The sequence below is a fragment of the Sus scrofa genome, chromosome X (assembly GCF_054392235.1).
Source record: "Sus scrofa isolate SSC_HxYL_T2T_F1_AM1 chromosome X, Sscrofa_HxYL_maternal_Yorkshire_Landrace_v2.0, whole genome shotgun sequence".
NCBI classification, from domain to species: domain Eukaryota; kingdom Metazoa; phylum Chordata; class Mammalia; order Artiodactyla; family Suidae; genus Sus; species Sus scrofa.
The window spans coordinates 98,903,873-98,919,409 of NC_139401.1; the positions used below are offsets into that span (position 1 = coordinate 98,903,873).

Sequence of the window (15,537 nt, forward strand, 5' to 3'; positions counted from 1 at the left end):
ACTTCTGTCTCCTCCAAGGCATATACTTACTGCAGGCTGAACACATACAGGGTGGTCCAACAGGCCAACACATACTGGTTAAATTAAATGGAATAGCAACCCAGGAAGCAAAAGCGTTGTGAAGGGTGAAGGAAAGAATGTCCGGGGAAGTGTCTGTTGTGGCTCAGCAGTAATGAATCCAACCAGTATCCATGAGGATGCAGGTTCGATCCCTGGCCTCGCTCAGTGGGTTAAGGATCTGGATTGCCGTGAGCAGATGTGGCTTGGATTGGGTGTGGCTGTGGTATAGGTCAGTAGCTACAGCTCCAGTGCAACCCCTAGCCTGGGAACTTCCATATGCCCTGGGGTGTGGCTCTAAAAAGCAAAAAAAAAAAAAAAGAATGTTCGGGAACCATCTTGTCCACAGTTATAAAGACAAGGAGGCCTTGTCTTCCTGCTGCAGAAAACAGAGAGAACCTTGGAACTCTTGCTTTCTCAGAGAGAGGGTTTGAGAGCTTGAGCTACAATGTGAACAAAAATACCTACATGAAAAGTTTAAAAAGGAAAAAAAAAATTAAAGTAATTTGTGTTGGGGGGTTAAAGCTGATAAAACATAAATGACTTGGCAAGATATTGGGCTGGGCTCAGCTTATCTCCCAGCATAGGGAGGCCCCTGCTGAACAAGCTGTTTTAGCAAGATGTCCTGGGCCCCTGGCCCTGTCACAGTTGGTCCTTGTCATGAGCAGCGGACCTGCCCCCACTGTTCCCACACCTTCTCTCACCCATGGCCAGGAACACCTCATTAGAGTACTAGCTTAGCTGTTTACATGCCTTCTTTCTAGGGCCCTGGTCTCTTGTTGTTTTGGGTTCAAGGATATTAGAGGCTCTGCAAAAACTCAACTTCAGTTACAGGGGCAGAAGCCAAAGGGGGATGACGTTGTCACAGCGGCAGGTTGAGGGGGGTGGTATGAGCAAAAGGCCAGCTACAAGCACTAGGCTGGAAATGGGGCGGTGGGGTGGGGAGGAATCTGGCCCCACTGCTGAGTGAAAGATGCTTTGGCCCTGGCTCCTCAGAGGCCTGCTGGTCTGAGAGGCAGGCTGCCAGCGTGGCCACCCTCTGCTCGAGCTTCTCCCCGGGGCCCAAAGCAGGCTCCCCAGTGCGGGCGGCGGAGAGGGGCAAGACCCACCTGCACCACCAGGGCAGGAAGGCAGGAGGGAGGCTGAAGCCCCAGAGGGGCGACTGAGGTCGTGGGGGAGGGGCGGCGAGGGATCAGATTTGGGGGGGTCAGATTTTGGAGGCTCAGCTGTGGGAATGGGCTCAGCTTGGCACTGAGGGGGTGACTTGAGAAGTCAGGGAAGTCAGTCCCCTTCTAAACTCTGGCCCTGTCGCACTGCTGCCACCGCCCCTCAGGGTGCCAGGGCGTGGGGGGCCTGGCTTAAGTCTGTCAAGATGGGGCTCCCTGCTCTGCAGGACCTACCTAAAGTGCCTGGAAAGCCAAGTACTCAGTTAAAGGAGAACTCCCTGCCCAGCAGTTGCCTCAGATCCACTCAAGAAGGTACCTCAGGATTCACCACTTCTTTCTTCCCTCACCTGCCATGTTGCCTTGCCCTGCGTTGCCTGGTGCCTTCTGGAGGGCACCAAGGTATATGACTCTCTGTGACAATCTCCATGGGAGTCCCTGTGGCCTATTTGTGAGTGTGCTGCTGAGACAATGTGGTGAAATGTGTGAAACTGGGGCTGGGCCGGAAAATCAGGGATGCTTGGTCACCACAGAGGTGGCAAGGGAATGAAGGTGAGGCCCTAATTCAGGCAGGCTGGCCACATGTCAGTGGCTCCTCCAAGGATCTGGGCTAGGATGGAAAAGAACACAAATGGCTGACAAGAACACTTTGGATTCCCTAGAGATTTCCACCCATAAGGCTGCCTTGTTTCTCTGTGAGTGTGGATAATTGAAAGCTGATGTGGGGGCTTTGGATTTGAGAAGTGTGTTTCCTCTGCAAAGCCCAGAGTATCTCAAACACGTTACCACCATCCTTCTTACAACTGCTCTGGCAGAAGGCACCAATGAATGTATCCATTAAGCAGACAGAGATATTAGGAGTGAATGAGCCAATAGGATCTGGCCAAGGATGCACGTGGAATCCATGCCAGAGTGGGCTGAGAACTCTGGTCTCTTGATTCCCACTCTGAAAATATGCTGTACTATATAAAGGAAGGTATTTTCCAGCTTGGATGTCTTTACAGTGCACGCTGTGAAACGCTGAGCTTGAAATGGTTGTGGAATTTATCCCTGTGCATTGCTGTCAGTCGCTCTGTCTGTCTTTGACAGGGCAAAAGGGAATAGAGTGAAATGGCAGAAGGGGAGAGTCCTCTGAGGTAGGACAAGGAAGGGAATGGGAGGGAGGGAGCCACTGAACCGCAAAGCACCAGAAGAGGAGCTCACACAATCCACCAAGGCCATGACAAGAACAACCTGAACTGTAGGGGGCAGTATGGTATGAGGAAAAAGACTGGAACTGGCTAGTACTCAAGAAAATGGAACTTCAGTCTCAGCTTTGCTAATAACTGGCTCTGTGACTCCGGACAAGCCTCTTTACCCATTTAGGACATGGTTTCCTCATCAGTACGGGATCTCAGCCCAGTCCGCCTTGCTTACGTCACAGGGATGACGTGAGGTGACTTAGAATCTATGTGAAATGCTCACAAAGAAAAGTACAGACCTTATTCCCCAACCCACTTGCAAAACACTTTATATCTGTGCTGTCCGATAGAAAGCTAACATGAGCTACTAGGTGATTTTACATTTTTTAGCAGCTTCATTAAAAAGTAAAATAGGGAGTTCCCATTGTGGCACAGTGGAAACGAATCCGACTAGGAACCATGAGGTTGTGGGTTCGATCCCTGGCCTTGCTCAGTGGGTTAAGGATCCAGCGTTGCTGTGAGCTGTGGTGTAGGTCACAGACGTGCCTCTGATCTGCCATTGCTATGGTTCTGGCATAAGCCGGCAGCTATAGCTCTGATTAGACCCCTAGCCTGGGAACCTCCTTATGCCACGGGTGCAGCCCTAAAAAGACAAAAGACAAAAAAAAAAAAAAAAAAAAAGTAAAACAGGTGAGATTAATTTAACAAGGTTTTATTTAACTGAATCTATCATACCTATTGCCTCAACATTGAAGTAAAAATTGTTGGCTATTTGAAATTATTTTTCTCACACCTAGGTTTTGAAATCCAGTGTGTATTTTACACTTACAGCACAGCTCATTTCAGACTAACCACATTTCAAGGGATTAGTAGTCCTATGTGGCTAGTAGTTATCATATTGGACAGCACAGCTTTATACTTTGTAAAGAAACTTGGTCATTGTCAGTTGGGCCTTAAAAAACAGTAGATAGGACCATTGCCACGTGACAAATAGATTCAGAGACTTGAAGGAGTCCCAGAGCTGAGGCTGCTTTAAAGTCCAGGTGTCCTGTCTCCAACATCAGGATTCTTATCCTTTCTGGTTCATTAGAAACCGAGCTGATTAAAGCAAGGCCATTGGGCAGATGGTTCTCCGTGCCCCCATATTTCTATGGAGTAGTAGGGCTCATCATATAAGCTACCTGGGCCACTGGCTCTACTGTCTATGTTTTTTGGCTACCTGGAAAGACCCAAAGTATTTCAAAGAACTGCAGGGACCCAAAGGAATCATCAATCCTCACTTTGCCAGCAATTTGGGTCAGGCTTAGTCATCTTTGATTCATCCATTTCCCTCCTGATCCCTACACCCAATCCATGGAAATCTCATCAGCTCCTTCAAAACACATCATATCAAACAAATGTAATGTGTGGGCCTCATTTGGATTCTGATTCAAAACAAGACAATTATTAAAAAAAAATATATTTGTGTGGCAGTCACAAATCTGAATTATGACTTTTTAACTGATGAAGTCATTGGTGATAATTATTGATGATAAAATCAGCACTATTTTTCTAAAAGTCCTTATCTTTTAGAAGTACTTAGGTATTTATATAATGAAATGCTACGTCCATTATTGGCTTCAGACTGGTCATGAGTTGCCAATTATTGAACCTAGGTGATGGGTACACCGGGGATCATTATGCTATTCTCTCCACTTTATGTTTGCAATGTTCCATAATATAAAGTTTAGGAGTTCCTGTCGTGGCTCAGTGGTTAACGAATCCGACTAGGAACCATGAGGTTGCGGGTTCGATCCCTGGCCTTGCTCAGTGGGTTAAGGATCCAGTATTGCCGTGAGCTGTGGTGTAGGTCACAGACATGGCTCGGATCTAGTGTTGCTGTGGCTGTGGCGTAGGCCGGTGGCTACAGCTCCAATTCGATCCCCAGCCTGGGAACCTCCATATGCCACGGGAGTGGCCCTAGAAAAGGCAAAAAAAGACCAAAAAAAAAAAAGTTAAAACTTTTTACATTTTGAATCCATGTATTTCTCTCCATTTCCATTACTATGACCTCACTCTAAGCCACCACCATTTCTCACCTGGACTATTGCAGTAGCGTATGTTTGTTCCTTCCCCCTCCCCCTATCTCCCACTACCCCCACCTCCCAGAATGATTGTCTTAAAGATACAAGCCAGAGCTTTCCAATGGCTTCCTGTTACATTTAACATAAAAGGCACATTTGACCTAGAAAGGTCTCCCTGATGTGGCTCCTGCCTTTCTGCCTGGTTCTTGGCCTTGCTTACTCTTCTCTACCCACTCACCTTCTTGCTGTTTCCGCCTAAAATACTGAGCTTGTTCCAACCTCAGACACTCTTCCTGATCTTCACGATTTGCTCCCTCATAATGAGCACTTCCTCCGAGAGGCCCTTCTTGACCACTCTGTCCAAACTAGCCCATCCTATTCTCCATCCACATTCCATCACTTTTACCCTTTTTTATCTTCTATGCATCACTTGCCACTATGTGAACTTGCACTTGATTCATTTGTTTGTTTGTTGATTCGCCCCTCCCTCACTCCCCCATTGGAATGTACTCTTCTCAAGGACAGGGAATTTTACTTATCTGACTGTTATTTACTGTTGCAGTCTCAGAGGCCAGCAGAAGGCCTGGCTCATAGGGGCTCTCAAATGGAATTTGTTGCATGAAAGAATCTAAGATACAAGGGTATCTAGGAAAGTGAAGATAGGCTCACTGAGGTTACCTACCATTTACTGAACGATTGATAAGTGCCAGGCATTTACTAAATCTTTTCATGCATATTATCTCATTAAATCCTCCTAAATACCTCATTATTACCCCTTTTTTGGTAGGTTAGGAAACTGAGGCTTAGAAAAGTTAAGAAGGTCACATAGCTAGAAACTGGTGAACTCAGAAGGCAAGTCTAGGTCGCTTCTAACTGTAGAGCTTAAGACAATAACCTCTAAGATATACAGTCTCATAAAGAACCTACTGTCCCTATAGGGTTGAAAAACAAGAACATTTCCTTGAATGCCTTCTAATAATGATGATGGAGAAATTCACTACAATAACCATACAAGGAGGTCTTCCTGTTAGCTTTCTATTGGTTTACCTTTCATCCAATCAGATCCTTGGAAACATGTTGACCAAACAGGGACTTACCGGGAGTCCTGGAGGACCACTTATTCCTGGGAAACCCTGAGGCCCTGGTTCACCCTGGAAAATCAACCAAAGCTTGATGAGTAGCAGCAGGCAGCAGTGAACATAGAAGATATGGCTCCTCTGAGTTACGTGGGCTGGGCAGTGGAGAACCACACAGGGTGTTTTAGTTTAGGGAGCCCTTTGCAGGGTGAAAGTCCATGGCAGGGAAAGAAAACTATCCAAAAAATAATCCCAATTGCCTAGGCCAAATGGGAAACAGAAAAGATGATCATCTGTTTTCTTCCTAATGGAAGAAGCTGTTCAGTGAGATTTCCTCTAGCAAACTACTGGCTGCAAACTCATCAATGGTGTTGGGAAAAGAATAACAATTACCTGTTGGATGGAGCCACATAATACTCTAACGGTCTTTCTTTGCTATGCTAATTGACCTAAATGTGCCATGAAAATGCTCCCTAAGGTTTGGGAATGATTAGAGATGCGGGCAATCTTTCATAGGTTCCCAAGTCAATGATTACTTCCTGTAAACCTGGAGAGGGCCTGAGGTGTTGCTTCCACAAAGACAAAATTAAAGAAATGGGACTAAATACCTTCCCTCGTCTGAGTCATGTATAGGATCACAAAATTTAAGGGAACCCCAGGAAGGAAGGGAATTGAGGTTACTGAAAGATATCTGCACACCTCAACAGCATACCACCATTTGAATACAACCATGTGTACACTCACTTACATGAAAGTACAGAGTATAAAGTATCCCGGTTAAACAGCTCTACAGTTTCCACCTTGGTAGCTCAGATAGGTGAATTAGGGCATCTACTGCCACTTGGTGACAGTGTACCCTATTTGCAGGGTCAAGTTTTGAGGGCAAGTAACTTCTTTAAAAGGTAACTCAAAAGCAACCATTTATACCCTATTGTTCTGTCATAGTGCTTTGGGGACAACATGAATATTGAGAGGGTTGGTAGTTAGGAGGAAAAAAACCAGCTGTTTAATGTTTAAGTCATTCAGCTTCTTCATAACTAAATCTACAAAACTGAAACACAGTAAATAGCACTTTAAACAAATATTCAGAAACCCAGGTACACTTACGGCCATATACCAAAAGACAGACTTTTTATAAAACTTTTCATAAGGGGCAAAACAAAGAAGGCTTTATCCTCATTTCCAAACAAAAATCAATGACCCAGAACCCTTTATCCACCAGTATAGTCTGGTTTTTAGAGTTGAACTCTGGTATTAATAGGAAAAAGCTTTATTAACTTCTTGTTCTTAAAGGTTCAATACCTTGGATCCTTTCTTCCCTTTAGGAAATCCCATAAATTCCAGTTCTCCAGTAGATGGTGGGGGTCCTGCAGGGCCAGGCAGGCCAACATCCCCCTGTAAGATCAAACGAAACATTAAGAAAAGCAGATACCACACAGACCATTTCTCCAGAGGGTAGGTTTGTCCTCTGGATGTAATTCACGAATAAACTGCCCATGACTTCAGCCTCTTCACCCTCACCCTTGTGTCAATGAGGAAACAAAACCATCAGTCCCAAGGGGTGAAAAGAATTATAAGCCTGACCAAATGCATTCTGTACCAGCATCACAGAGGAAAGAAGCAAGATGGATGAAAGGAAACGGCAGGTTCACGGTTGCCATGGTCATGCATGAAAGGGTGTTTAGAAGAGAGGAAAAAACAGGGTTTGAGCATGGTGAATGGCTACCTCTTGGCAGCAGCGGTCAGACTCTAATTGGTCAAGTCTTCGCCAAGAGCACAAGCAAAGGCAGTGGAGTCCAGGTTGGAACACTGGTGACTGGATTTATTCCGTGAAGGCAGTGCAATCTACAAGAGGCAGCCATGAAGGATGGGGAAGGCAAGCCTGGTCTCCCTTGAGGCTCTCAGATCACTAGAGAGTTTGTGCAGAGGGAAACGGGAGAAGCAGGGAAAGAAAACAAAAGGGAATAGTGAGGGAGGGTTAATTTAAGGAAGAGAGCTAGAGGGAGGCAGAGGAGGAAGGATGGAGAGCAGAGGAGCAGAGAAGGGAAAGAGAAGGTGACACAATATAATACAAATTACCAGGGAAATACCCAGATAGAAGGGAAAGAAAATCTACTTTAAGAGAGTATGTTTGTAAGACATGCACACTTCACAGGCAGGAAGCATGAAGATTACAGTATTTGGAAGGAAGAAGACTGTAATACCCTACATGTAGCATTTCCCAAAGCAAAGATCCAGAGCCCCATCTGCAAGCAGGCACATGTGGGCAGCTAGAGACATTTCTTGGAGCATATGGAATCCAAAATCTATTTACCTTGGCTCCTTTCTCTCCTTGGAAACCTAACCCCATATTCCCCTGGGGGCACAGGGGTGCAGGAAGGAAAAATAAAATCAATTACTAAACAAGCCCCAGGAACTTGAATTGGAATGCAGTCTTTTTTTTTTTTTAAACTAGAAAGTATTTTTAATCAAATCAGAAGATCTCCAGGGAAACTAGAGTATTAGTATACTTACATCAGGACCAGGGAAACCGGGCGGGCCTGGAGGACCCTAGATTAAAAATGAAAGAGGCAGCACTTGTTAGTTTCAGCCCCAAAGAACCTAAGCATGTTGAGAGTCACTGGGGATAAGACTCTCACCCCCTTGGTGTGACCTGGCTTTGGTGTAGCAGATTCTAGGTCCTTCTCCCAGGGTTCATTTTTATCTCCTTTGAAATCTCCCAAATTGACTTGATAATCACATTCATGCTGAGGTAATGAAGACTTCACATGTCATTCTTCCCAACAGGCCAGAACTTTAAATGATGACTTTTGGTGAAACGAAACCAAAGCAATCAGTGGTGGAATTTCACACACTGGAGAGAGAACTATCTGGTGACAGGACTGTCCCAGAAGCACACAGGTGACTGGCCATGTTCTTCAGAGATGAGTGATGGCAAATAGGTGTTTTTTTTTTTTTTTTTTTTTTTTTTTTTTTTGTCTTTTTAGGGCCACACCCATGGCATATGGAGGTTTCCAGGATAGGGGTCCAATTGGACTTACAGCTGATGGCCTACACCACAGCCACAGCAATGTGGGATCTGAGCCGCATGTGTGACCTACCCCACAGCTCACGGCAATGCCAGATCCTTAACCCACTGAGCGAGGCCAGGGATTGAACCTGCATCCTCATGGATACTAGATGGGTTCATTACCACTGAGCCACGATGGGAACTCTGGCAAATAGGTTTGGTATCAAAAGACAGGTAGGTAGGGAGAGTCCTCCAAGGTGAAGTGTTGAGGACTTTGAAGCTGCTTCTGTGCTCAGGGTGGGTGGAGGTGGTGGTGGTGTGATTAGTAATGTCTGTCATGGATGAAGGGCATGGAAGGTCACAACAGATGTGCCGGGGATTAGTCATCACGGGGCTACACTTTAGGTTGAGCTATACTAGGCGGCTTTGGTGGCACAGAGTGGATGGTCAGAGAGACTCTGATAAAGACAACAAATAGCGCCTTACGAGAGCATGCTTCATTTTAACCTCCAAGAATCGAAGGTGCCTCTCTCCACTAGAAGGGCCTATATTTTCATAGGTTTACATTTAATCCATGGCCTGGTGGCAAAAGCATTCAGTGTGAATGCTGGAGTTCCCAACGTGGCTCAGTGGTTAACAAACCTGACTAGTATCCGTGAAGACTTGGGTTCGATCCCTGGTCTCACTCAGTGGGTTAAGGATCCGGCGTTGCCATGAGCTGTGGTGTAGGTCGCAGATGCGGCTCGCATCCTGTATTGCTGTGGCTGCGGGGTAGGCTGGCAGCTATAGCTCCAATTGGACCCGTAGCCTGGGAACCTCCATATGTCACAGGTGCAGCCCTAAAAAGACAAAACAAACAAACAAATCAATGTGGATGCTGTGATCATGTGGTAGATTTCAACAGGTCTTACTTGTAATCCTGGTGGTCCTATGGGTCCTACAGCTCCTGGAGATCCGGGTGCTCCTCGTGGGCCCTAAAGAGGTGAGTTTTTATCAAGGTCAAAAAAGCAAGACAGTTTCTCAGGAAAAATATAGCCACAAGAATTGCACAAGGATGTTCAGAGCAACTTTATTCATAGCAGTGAAAAACTGTAGATGTCCCAAGTGTCCAATGATACAAGGAAAGAAAACTGTGATATATCCATAGACTGGGACAAATATTTGACAGTAAATGTAACAAGCTATTGATACATGAAGGTGCATCTCAAAAGCACTGTTCTAAGTAAAAGAAGCCAGACCCCAAAGGCTACAGATTGTATTATTCCATTTACATGAAGTTCTAGGATAGGAAAACTTATCTATGAGAGAAAAAAATCAGAACAATGATTGCCTTTGAGGTGGGGTGTAGGCGAGGATTATCTGGGAAGGGGCAAGAGGGAATTTTCTGAGGTGACGGGAAGGTTCTATACTTTAAGAAAGATTTGAGTTACACAGAAGTGTGCAGCTGACAAAACTCAACAAATGCACATTTAAGATTTGTGTGTTTCATTAGATGTAAACTTTACACTAAAAGAAAATCTTATAGAAATAAAAATAAAATTTGAAGTTGAGCTAAATGATAGATAGGCATGTTGTAATATTTAGGGGCAGGAGTACTACTGTCTGCAATTAACTGAAATGCATCATAAAGAAGAATTTTTCTTGTTGTTGTTGCTTTTTAGGACCGCACCTGTGGCATACGGAGGTTCCCAGGCTAGGGGTTAAATCAGAGCTACAGTTGCTGGCCTACACCACAGCCACAACACTAGATCTGAGCCGTGTCTGTGACCTACACCACAGCTCACGGCAATGCCGTATCCTTAACCCACTGAGTGAGGCCAGGGATCAAACCTGCAACCTCATGGTTCCTAGTCAGATTCGTTTCTGCTGAGCCATGAAGGGAACGCTCACAAAGAAGATTGGTGGATGGATAGAGATGGATAGGTGGATGGAAATGTGATAGAGTAAAATATTAATGGTAGAGGTGTTCACTGAAAAACTCCTTCAACTTTGCTCTCTATTTGAAAATTTTCATATTAAAATAATGTAAAACCCAAAAACTTAAAAAAGAAAAAATGGTTATATTAATATCAGATAAAGTAGACTTCAAGGCAAAGAATATTACTAGCGATAAAGCGGGAGTATTTTGTAGTGATAAAATAGGTCAATTCATCAAGAAGACATAACAAATCTTAGATGTGTATGCACCTAATAGCAGAGCTTCAAAATACATGACCGATGGAGCCATACGGGGAAGTAGATAAATTCACAATTCTAGATGGAGATTTTAACATCTCTCTCTCTCTCAGTAATTATTAAAACAACTAAACAAACAAAGAGGATCCAAACCACATTATCAACTACCTTGACCTAATGGATATTTTTTAGATCACTATACCTCAAACCAGCTCAACAGACATTCTCTTCAAGTACATGTGGAACATTCACCAAGATAGTTCCATATGTTGGGCCATATGACAAACCTCAACAAATTTAAAAGCTTCGAAATCATCCAGAGTGTGCAAGTGAAGTGCCATAACATCAAGCCAGAAATCCGCAACATAAGGATATCTAGAAAGTTGCCAAATATTTGGAAATCAAACACCACAAATCTCCATGGGTCGAAAAAAATCAGAAGGGAAGCTAGAAAATATTTTTAACTGAATGATGACAATATTAAGAGCAAGACAACAAAATCTGGAGAGACAGATGGTGTGGAGAAATACATGGCCCAATTAAAACTGGGGAACAGTAGCAAGGTGCTATGTACTTAGGAAAAGGATTGAGAGGCTAAGTGAAGTTGAGGCTTAAACAGGAGGAAGAGAAAGTGGGGGTTCAAAGGTCCCCCAGGAATATATGAGAGTAGATCATTGCTCGGACAATAACTAATCACCTGTGGTCTCCTTACTGATCACAGATCTCTTATCCAGCTATGAACCCTCCCTCTCCAAACCTAAGCAGTTTATTTATCATTCCTGTATATGTAGACAAATACTGTACCTTTGTGGGCAGGAAAATGAATCTTCAAGAGAAGCTATGCAGCAAATACGCTGGATGTGATTCTACGAATTTAGTTAACACACACGATGCTGTTTCTCTCTAGGAGACCTGTATGCCCTTGGTCCTCGCTCATCTCTGTTTACATGTGTGCTTGCACACATCTTGTTTATTTCCCACCTTTTCTCACACTATTCTCTGTTTAGAAAGTTTTCCCCCATTGCCATCGAGCTTAAACGTTACCTTATCTCAGATGGAGGCTACCTTCTCTATCTTAGAAAGTCTCTCATGATGTAGCCTTAGGTGGACAGCATCTCTTTCTCAAAGCTCTTGTGAAATTCTCATGCCACATTCTGACTGTTTTTTTTTTCTTTTTTTTTCTTTTTGTCTGTTGTTGTTGTTGTTGTTGCTATTTCTTGGGCCGCTCCCGCGGCATATGGAGGTTCCCAGGCTAGGGGTTGAATCGGAACTGTAGCCACCGGCCTATGCCAGAGCCACAGCAACGCGGGATCCGAGCCGCGTCTGCAACCTACACCACAGCTCACGGCAACGCTGGATCGTTAACCCACTGAGCAAGGGCAGGGACCGAACCCGCAACCTCGTGGTTCCTAGTCGGATTCGTTAACCACTGCGCCACGACGGGAACTCCTGTTTTTTCATGCCCTAGGGTGGGGTGGCTGTGTGAATGTGTGCAGAGAGCATGTCTGCCTCGTCTCTGGGATCACTAGCAGCATTTTGCCAATGGTAGGAGCTCAATATCTGTGTTGGAATGAAAGAAGAAAGGAAGGAACCCTAATATCAGAGCAGAGGGAGAGAAGGGACTTCCCTTGAGCCACTTCAACAGTGATGACCATGGAGAAACTCAAGGAAAAAGAGAGCTCGTAATAAAACAACTGGTGGCCTTTCATGGACTCACTGTTTTATTGAGTCCCTAAAAGGAATTGCTAGATGGAATACCTTTTAAAGAAGAGTGTTTTGCTTCTTTCGTTTTACCCGCAGTATCTGAACACACAGAAAACAATTAGTAAATGCTTGCTGAATGAAAGGCAACATTCTTTCCTAAGAGATCCCAGGGAGAATGAAGGTGCCTGGCTGAGAGGTCTGGAAAGCCTGCCAGCCGTACAACTGGAGGTGGAGAGCCCACCCTCTTGGTACTTTCTTGTTTGGAATAATGTCAACAGAGTGACCTGTTCTACCTCAACTCTCTGGATTGTCCTCCAGAAGGTCTATGAAGACCTTCAAACACTGGAGAGAAGAATGAACAGGGACCATTGGTAACTGTGGATTAAACAAACACAGAGATCAACATCCAGGGAACAACTTACACTGATTCCATCCAGTCCGGGCAGCCCAGGAGCCCCCTGAAAAATAGACAGAGGCAGGACACGGAAGAGATGAATAAATTAGGCTTATGGTATTTCATAGATAACTAACCCCAGGTTCACGGGCCTAAAAACACATCGCTGAAGCTCGTGCCTCCTCTGTCAAGGTCTTGGGTTTTACATAACGTGTGAATTGGACATATTCAATCATTTACTTTTTTTTCTCTCCTAAGAAAAAAATCTAGACTCTAGAAGACAAATATTATAGCCTTGGCTGAACAGGATTTCATATTTTATTTGGATTAATTAATTTTCACCTTTGCTAGGAACTTATCAATTAGAAACTGCTTCTGCAGGCTGGTGATTTCCCTGCTCTTTTTGGAGGAAAGCAAAGCTACCTTCCCATGTGCTTTCATCCCCGGAGGATCTGTGCCCATATGTATACAATGCAAATCAGACATTTCAAGGGAGAATCAACAGAGCATGTAGTCTCTGATTACGTTTTAATTACTTTGCAGCATCTTGAGTCACTGTATGAATCTGTAATATAACCATCTTGTGGAAATTGCTGTGTTCTGCCGGGTCCCGGGTCTCTTGATTTTTGGCAAAACCATTTAATTAATGTTTGCTCCAACAATGGCCACATTTTGACACCTGCTAGTCTTACTCCACTTGGCTTAGAGTCAAAAATCAGTTCTCTGCAACGGGGGAAGAGCACTGCCTGGGGTTTTAGCGCTTCAGTAAGCTGGCTTGTGCCTCTGAGCCAGTCATATAGCCTCAGTCTGTCGACCTCAGTTTTTCCATCTGTAAAATGAGCAACATGAAGCCGACAATCATGAGGTCCTTCCCAAGTCTACCATTCCATCTTCTGCTATGGCTTCCATAGCCAAGAACCCAAACCCTGTACCTTCGTCAGTTCTCAGCCACCCACATCCATCACTGCCCTCCCAGTGTTTCTGGCTCTGTGCGAGGATGGAAGCAGGGTACCACCCTCTGAGGAGTGAGCTTGGGCACATCTTCCCCTCACATGGTGGACACATAGATTCCCATCTGCTCCCAGGGAAATGATGGGATCCCTTCCCAGTCTGCAAGGGATTAGGGTCAATCATTTGACACTAGAATTTACTGAGGGCCCACAGGATACCAGGCAGCATATGCCAAGGGTACAGCCCCAAGAATACAAAAGGTTCTTGTGGATTCTAGGAAGAGATGAAAGTTTCCAGCCAGCTGCAAAGTTGATGGGCAATTTTTGCAGACAGCCAGGGGCCCAGTTAGGGTGATGGGCTGGTGTGCAGGTATAGAAAAGGGTGGAGCCAGGATCCTGGGCTGGTGGCCATGCTAAGATGGGCAGAGATGTACCTGGCTTCAAACCAAAGTATGCAGACATCAAGGATTCTGGAGTAGACAAAAAGTATCTGCCTCCAGGAAATGTTTCGGCTTGTCAAGGAAAATGATACCCATGCAAATTGTTTGTTTGCTGATCTGTCTCCTATTTTTTGGTCTAGATCCTACAAAGCAAATCTCTTTGACAGTACGGTTGCAAACAATTCTGTCAGTGTTTCCACCACAAAAAGCTCCAGATCCTTTTAAATCCAGCTTGGTTTGCTCCTTAAATAGAGACGCAGATGCTAGTTCTGGAACTGTTTTTCATTGGATGTGGAACTCAATCCAGGGGAACTTAGTTTATAGCCTACTCAGCTATCTGCCTTAGTGGCTCTTACCTTCATTCCTTTGAAACTACCTTGGGCAAAGACAGGTTCACCTTTCGAGCCTTTCTGACCAGGAAGCCCCTGAATAAAATAAGAAAAACTTGTGAAGAAATGCGTGCATGTGCGTGCGTGCGTGCATGTGCGTGCGCACGCACACACACACACACACACACACACACACACACACACACACACACACACACGGAGGTTTGTTAACAGTATGATCTGATCAGAGAGGATGAAGCAGCAAAAGCCTGAAACCACATGGCTTTTTCTATGGCAGAACTGGCTGTACCAAGGGGACACTGCACATCCCCTGAACAGGTGCTGTGTCTCAAAGCTGTTTGCCTGCTTCCCCAATGCCCAAGTCAAAAGTCTGTAAAGGGATTAGAAGGTAGGAGACCTTGAATCTCTTTCGAGTACTGATCTGAACATCCACATATAACACACAGGTCATTTATAAGCCTATAGCTCACCTGCTCCATAGCTCACAGCTGTAAGTCCCTGAGAGGGACCTTGTCTAGGACAGAGGTTAGTGGACTTTTTCTGTAAAGAGCCAGAGAGTAAATAATATAGGCTTTATGGGCCATATCTGGGCTCTGCCCCATAGTCTTCCGTTTTCTTCATAATCTTCAAAAAATGTCAAAACAAGCCACAGGACAAGGGTCATGTGGGCCAGTTCACAGAGACCTGGTCTAAGAAATAGCTACAAAATCATCTCCATCCTGTGTTTCTACCCTACAACTTCAGCTTCAACACCTGTCTAAGGGGTTGGTGTGTCTCAGTGTTAACATGGAAAACAGTTCACAGTACACCCAACCTGTCTCATCAATCTGACTTTTTAATGTCTCAGTGGCAGATGCCAGCTAATATCTGGTAGATGTTATCCTTCTGGGGAAAATCAATGTCCCTATACCTAAGGGGAAATGGGGATTAGTACTGGGGGTAGGGCTAAGCTTTGGGGACCGAGGTGTTGATTG

General features: G+C 44.8%; 1 protein-coding gene across 6 annotated transcripts in view; it reads right to left on the minus strand.

The window, feature by feature from the left end:
• The window catches only part of COL4A6 (collagen type IV alpha 6 chain), a 322,865-nt gene that overhangs the window by 45,214 nt on the left and 262,114 nt on the right, over nt 1-15,537 (minus strand). For all 6 annotated transcript variants that reach the window (XM_085008128.1, XM_085008127.1, XM_085008126.1 and 3 more), the window contains 7 exons: nt 14,570-14,638; nt 12,852-12,887; nt 9,462-9,524; nt 8,055-8,090; nt 7,855-7,896; nt 6,843-6,935; nt 5,562-5,615 (listed from right to left, as the gene is read on the minus strand). In XM_085008128.1, the coding sequence (XP_084864254.1) occupies nt 5,562-5,615; nt 6,843-6,935; nt 7,855-7,896; nt 8,055-8,090; nt 9,462-9,524; nt 12,852-12,887; nt 14,570-14,638 (393 nt within the window). The remainder of the gene's footprint in view (nt 1-5,561; nt 5,616-6,842; nt 6,936-7,854; nt 7,897-8,054; nt 8,091-9,461; nt 9,525-12,851; nt 12,888-14,569; nt 14,639-15,537) is intronic.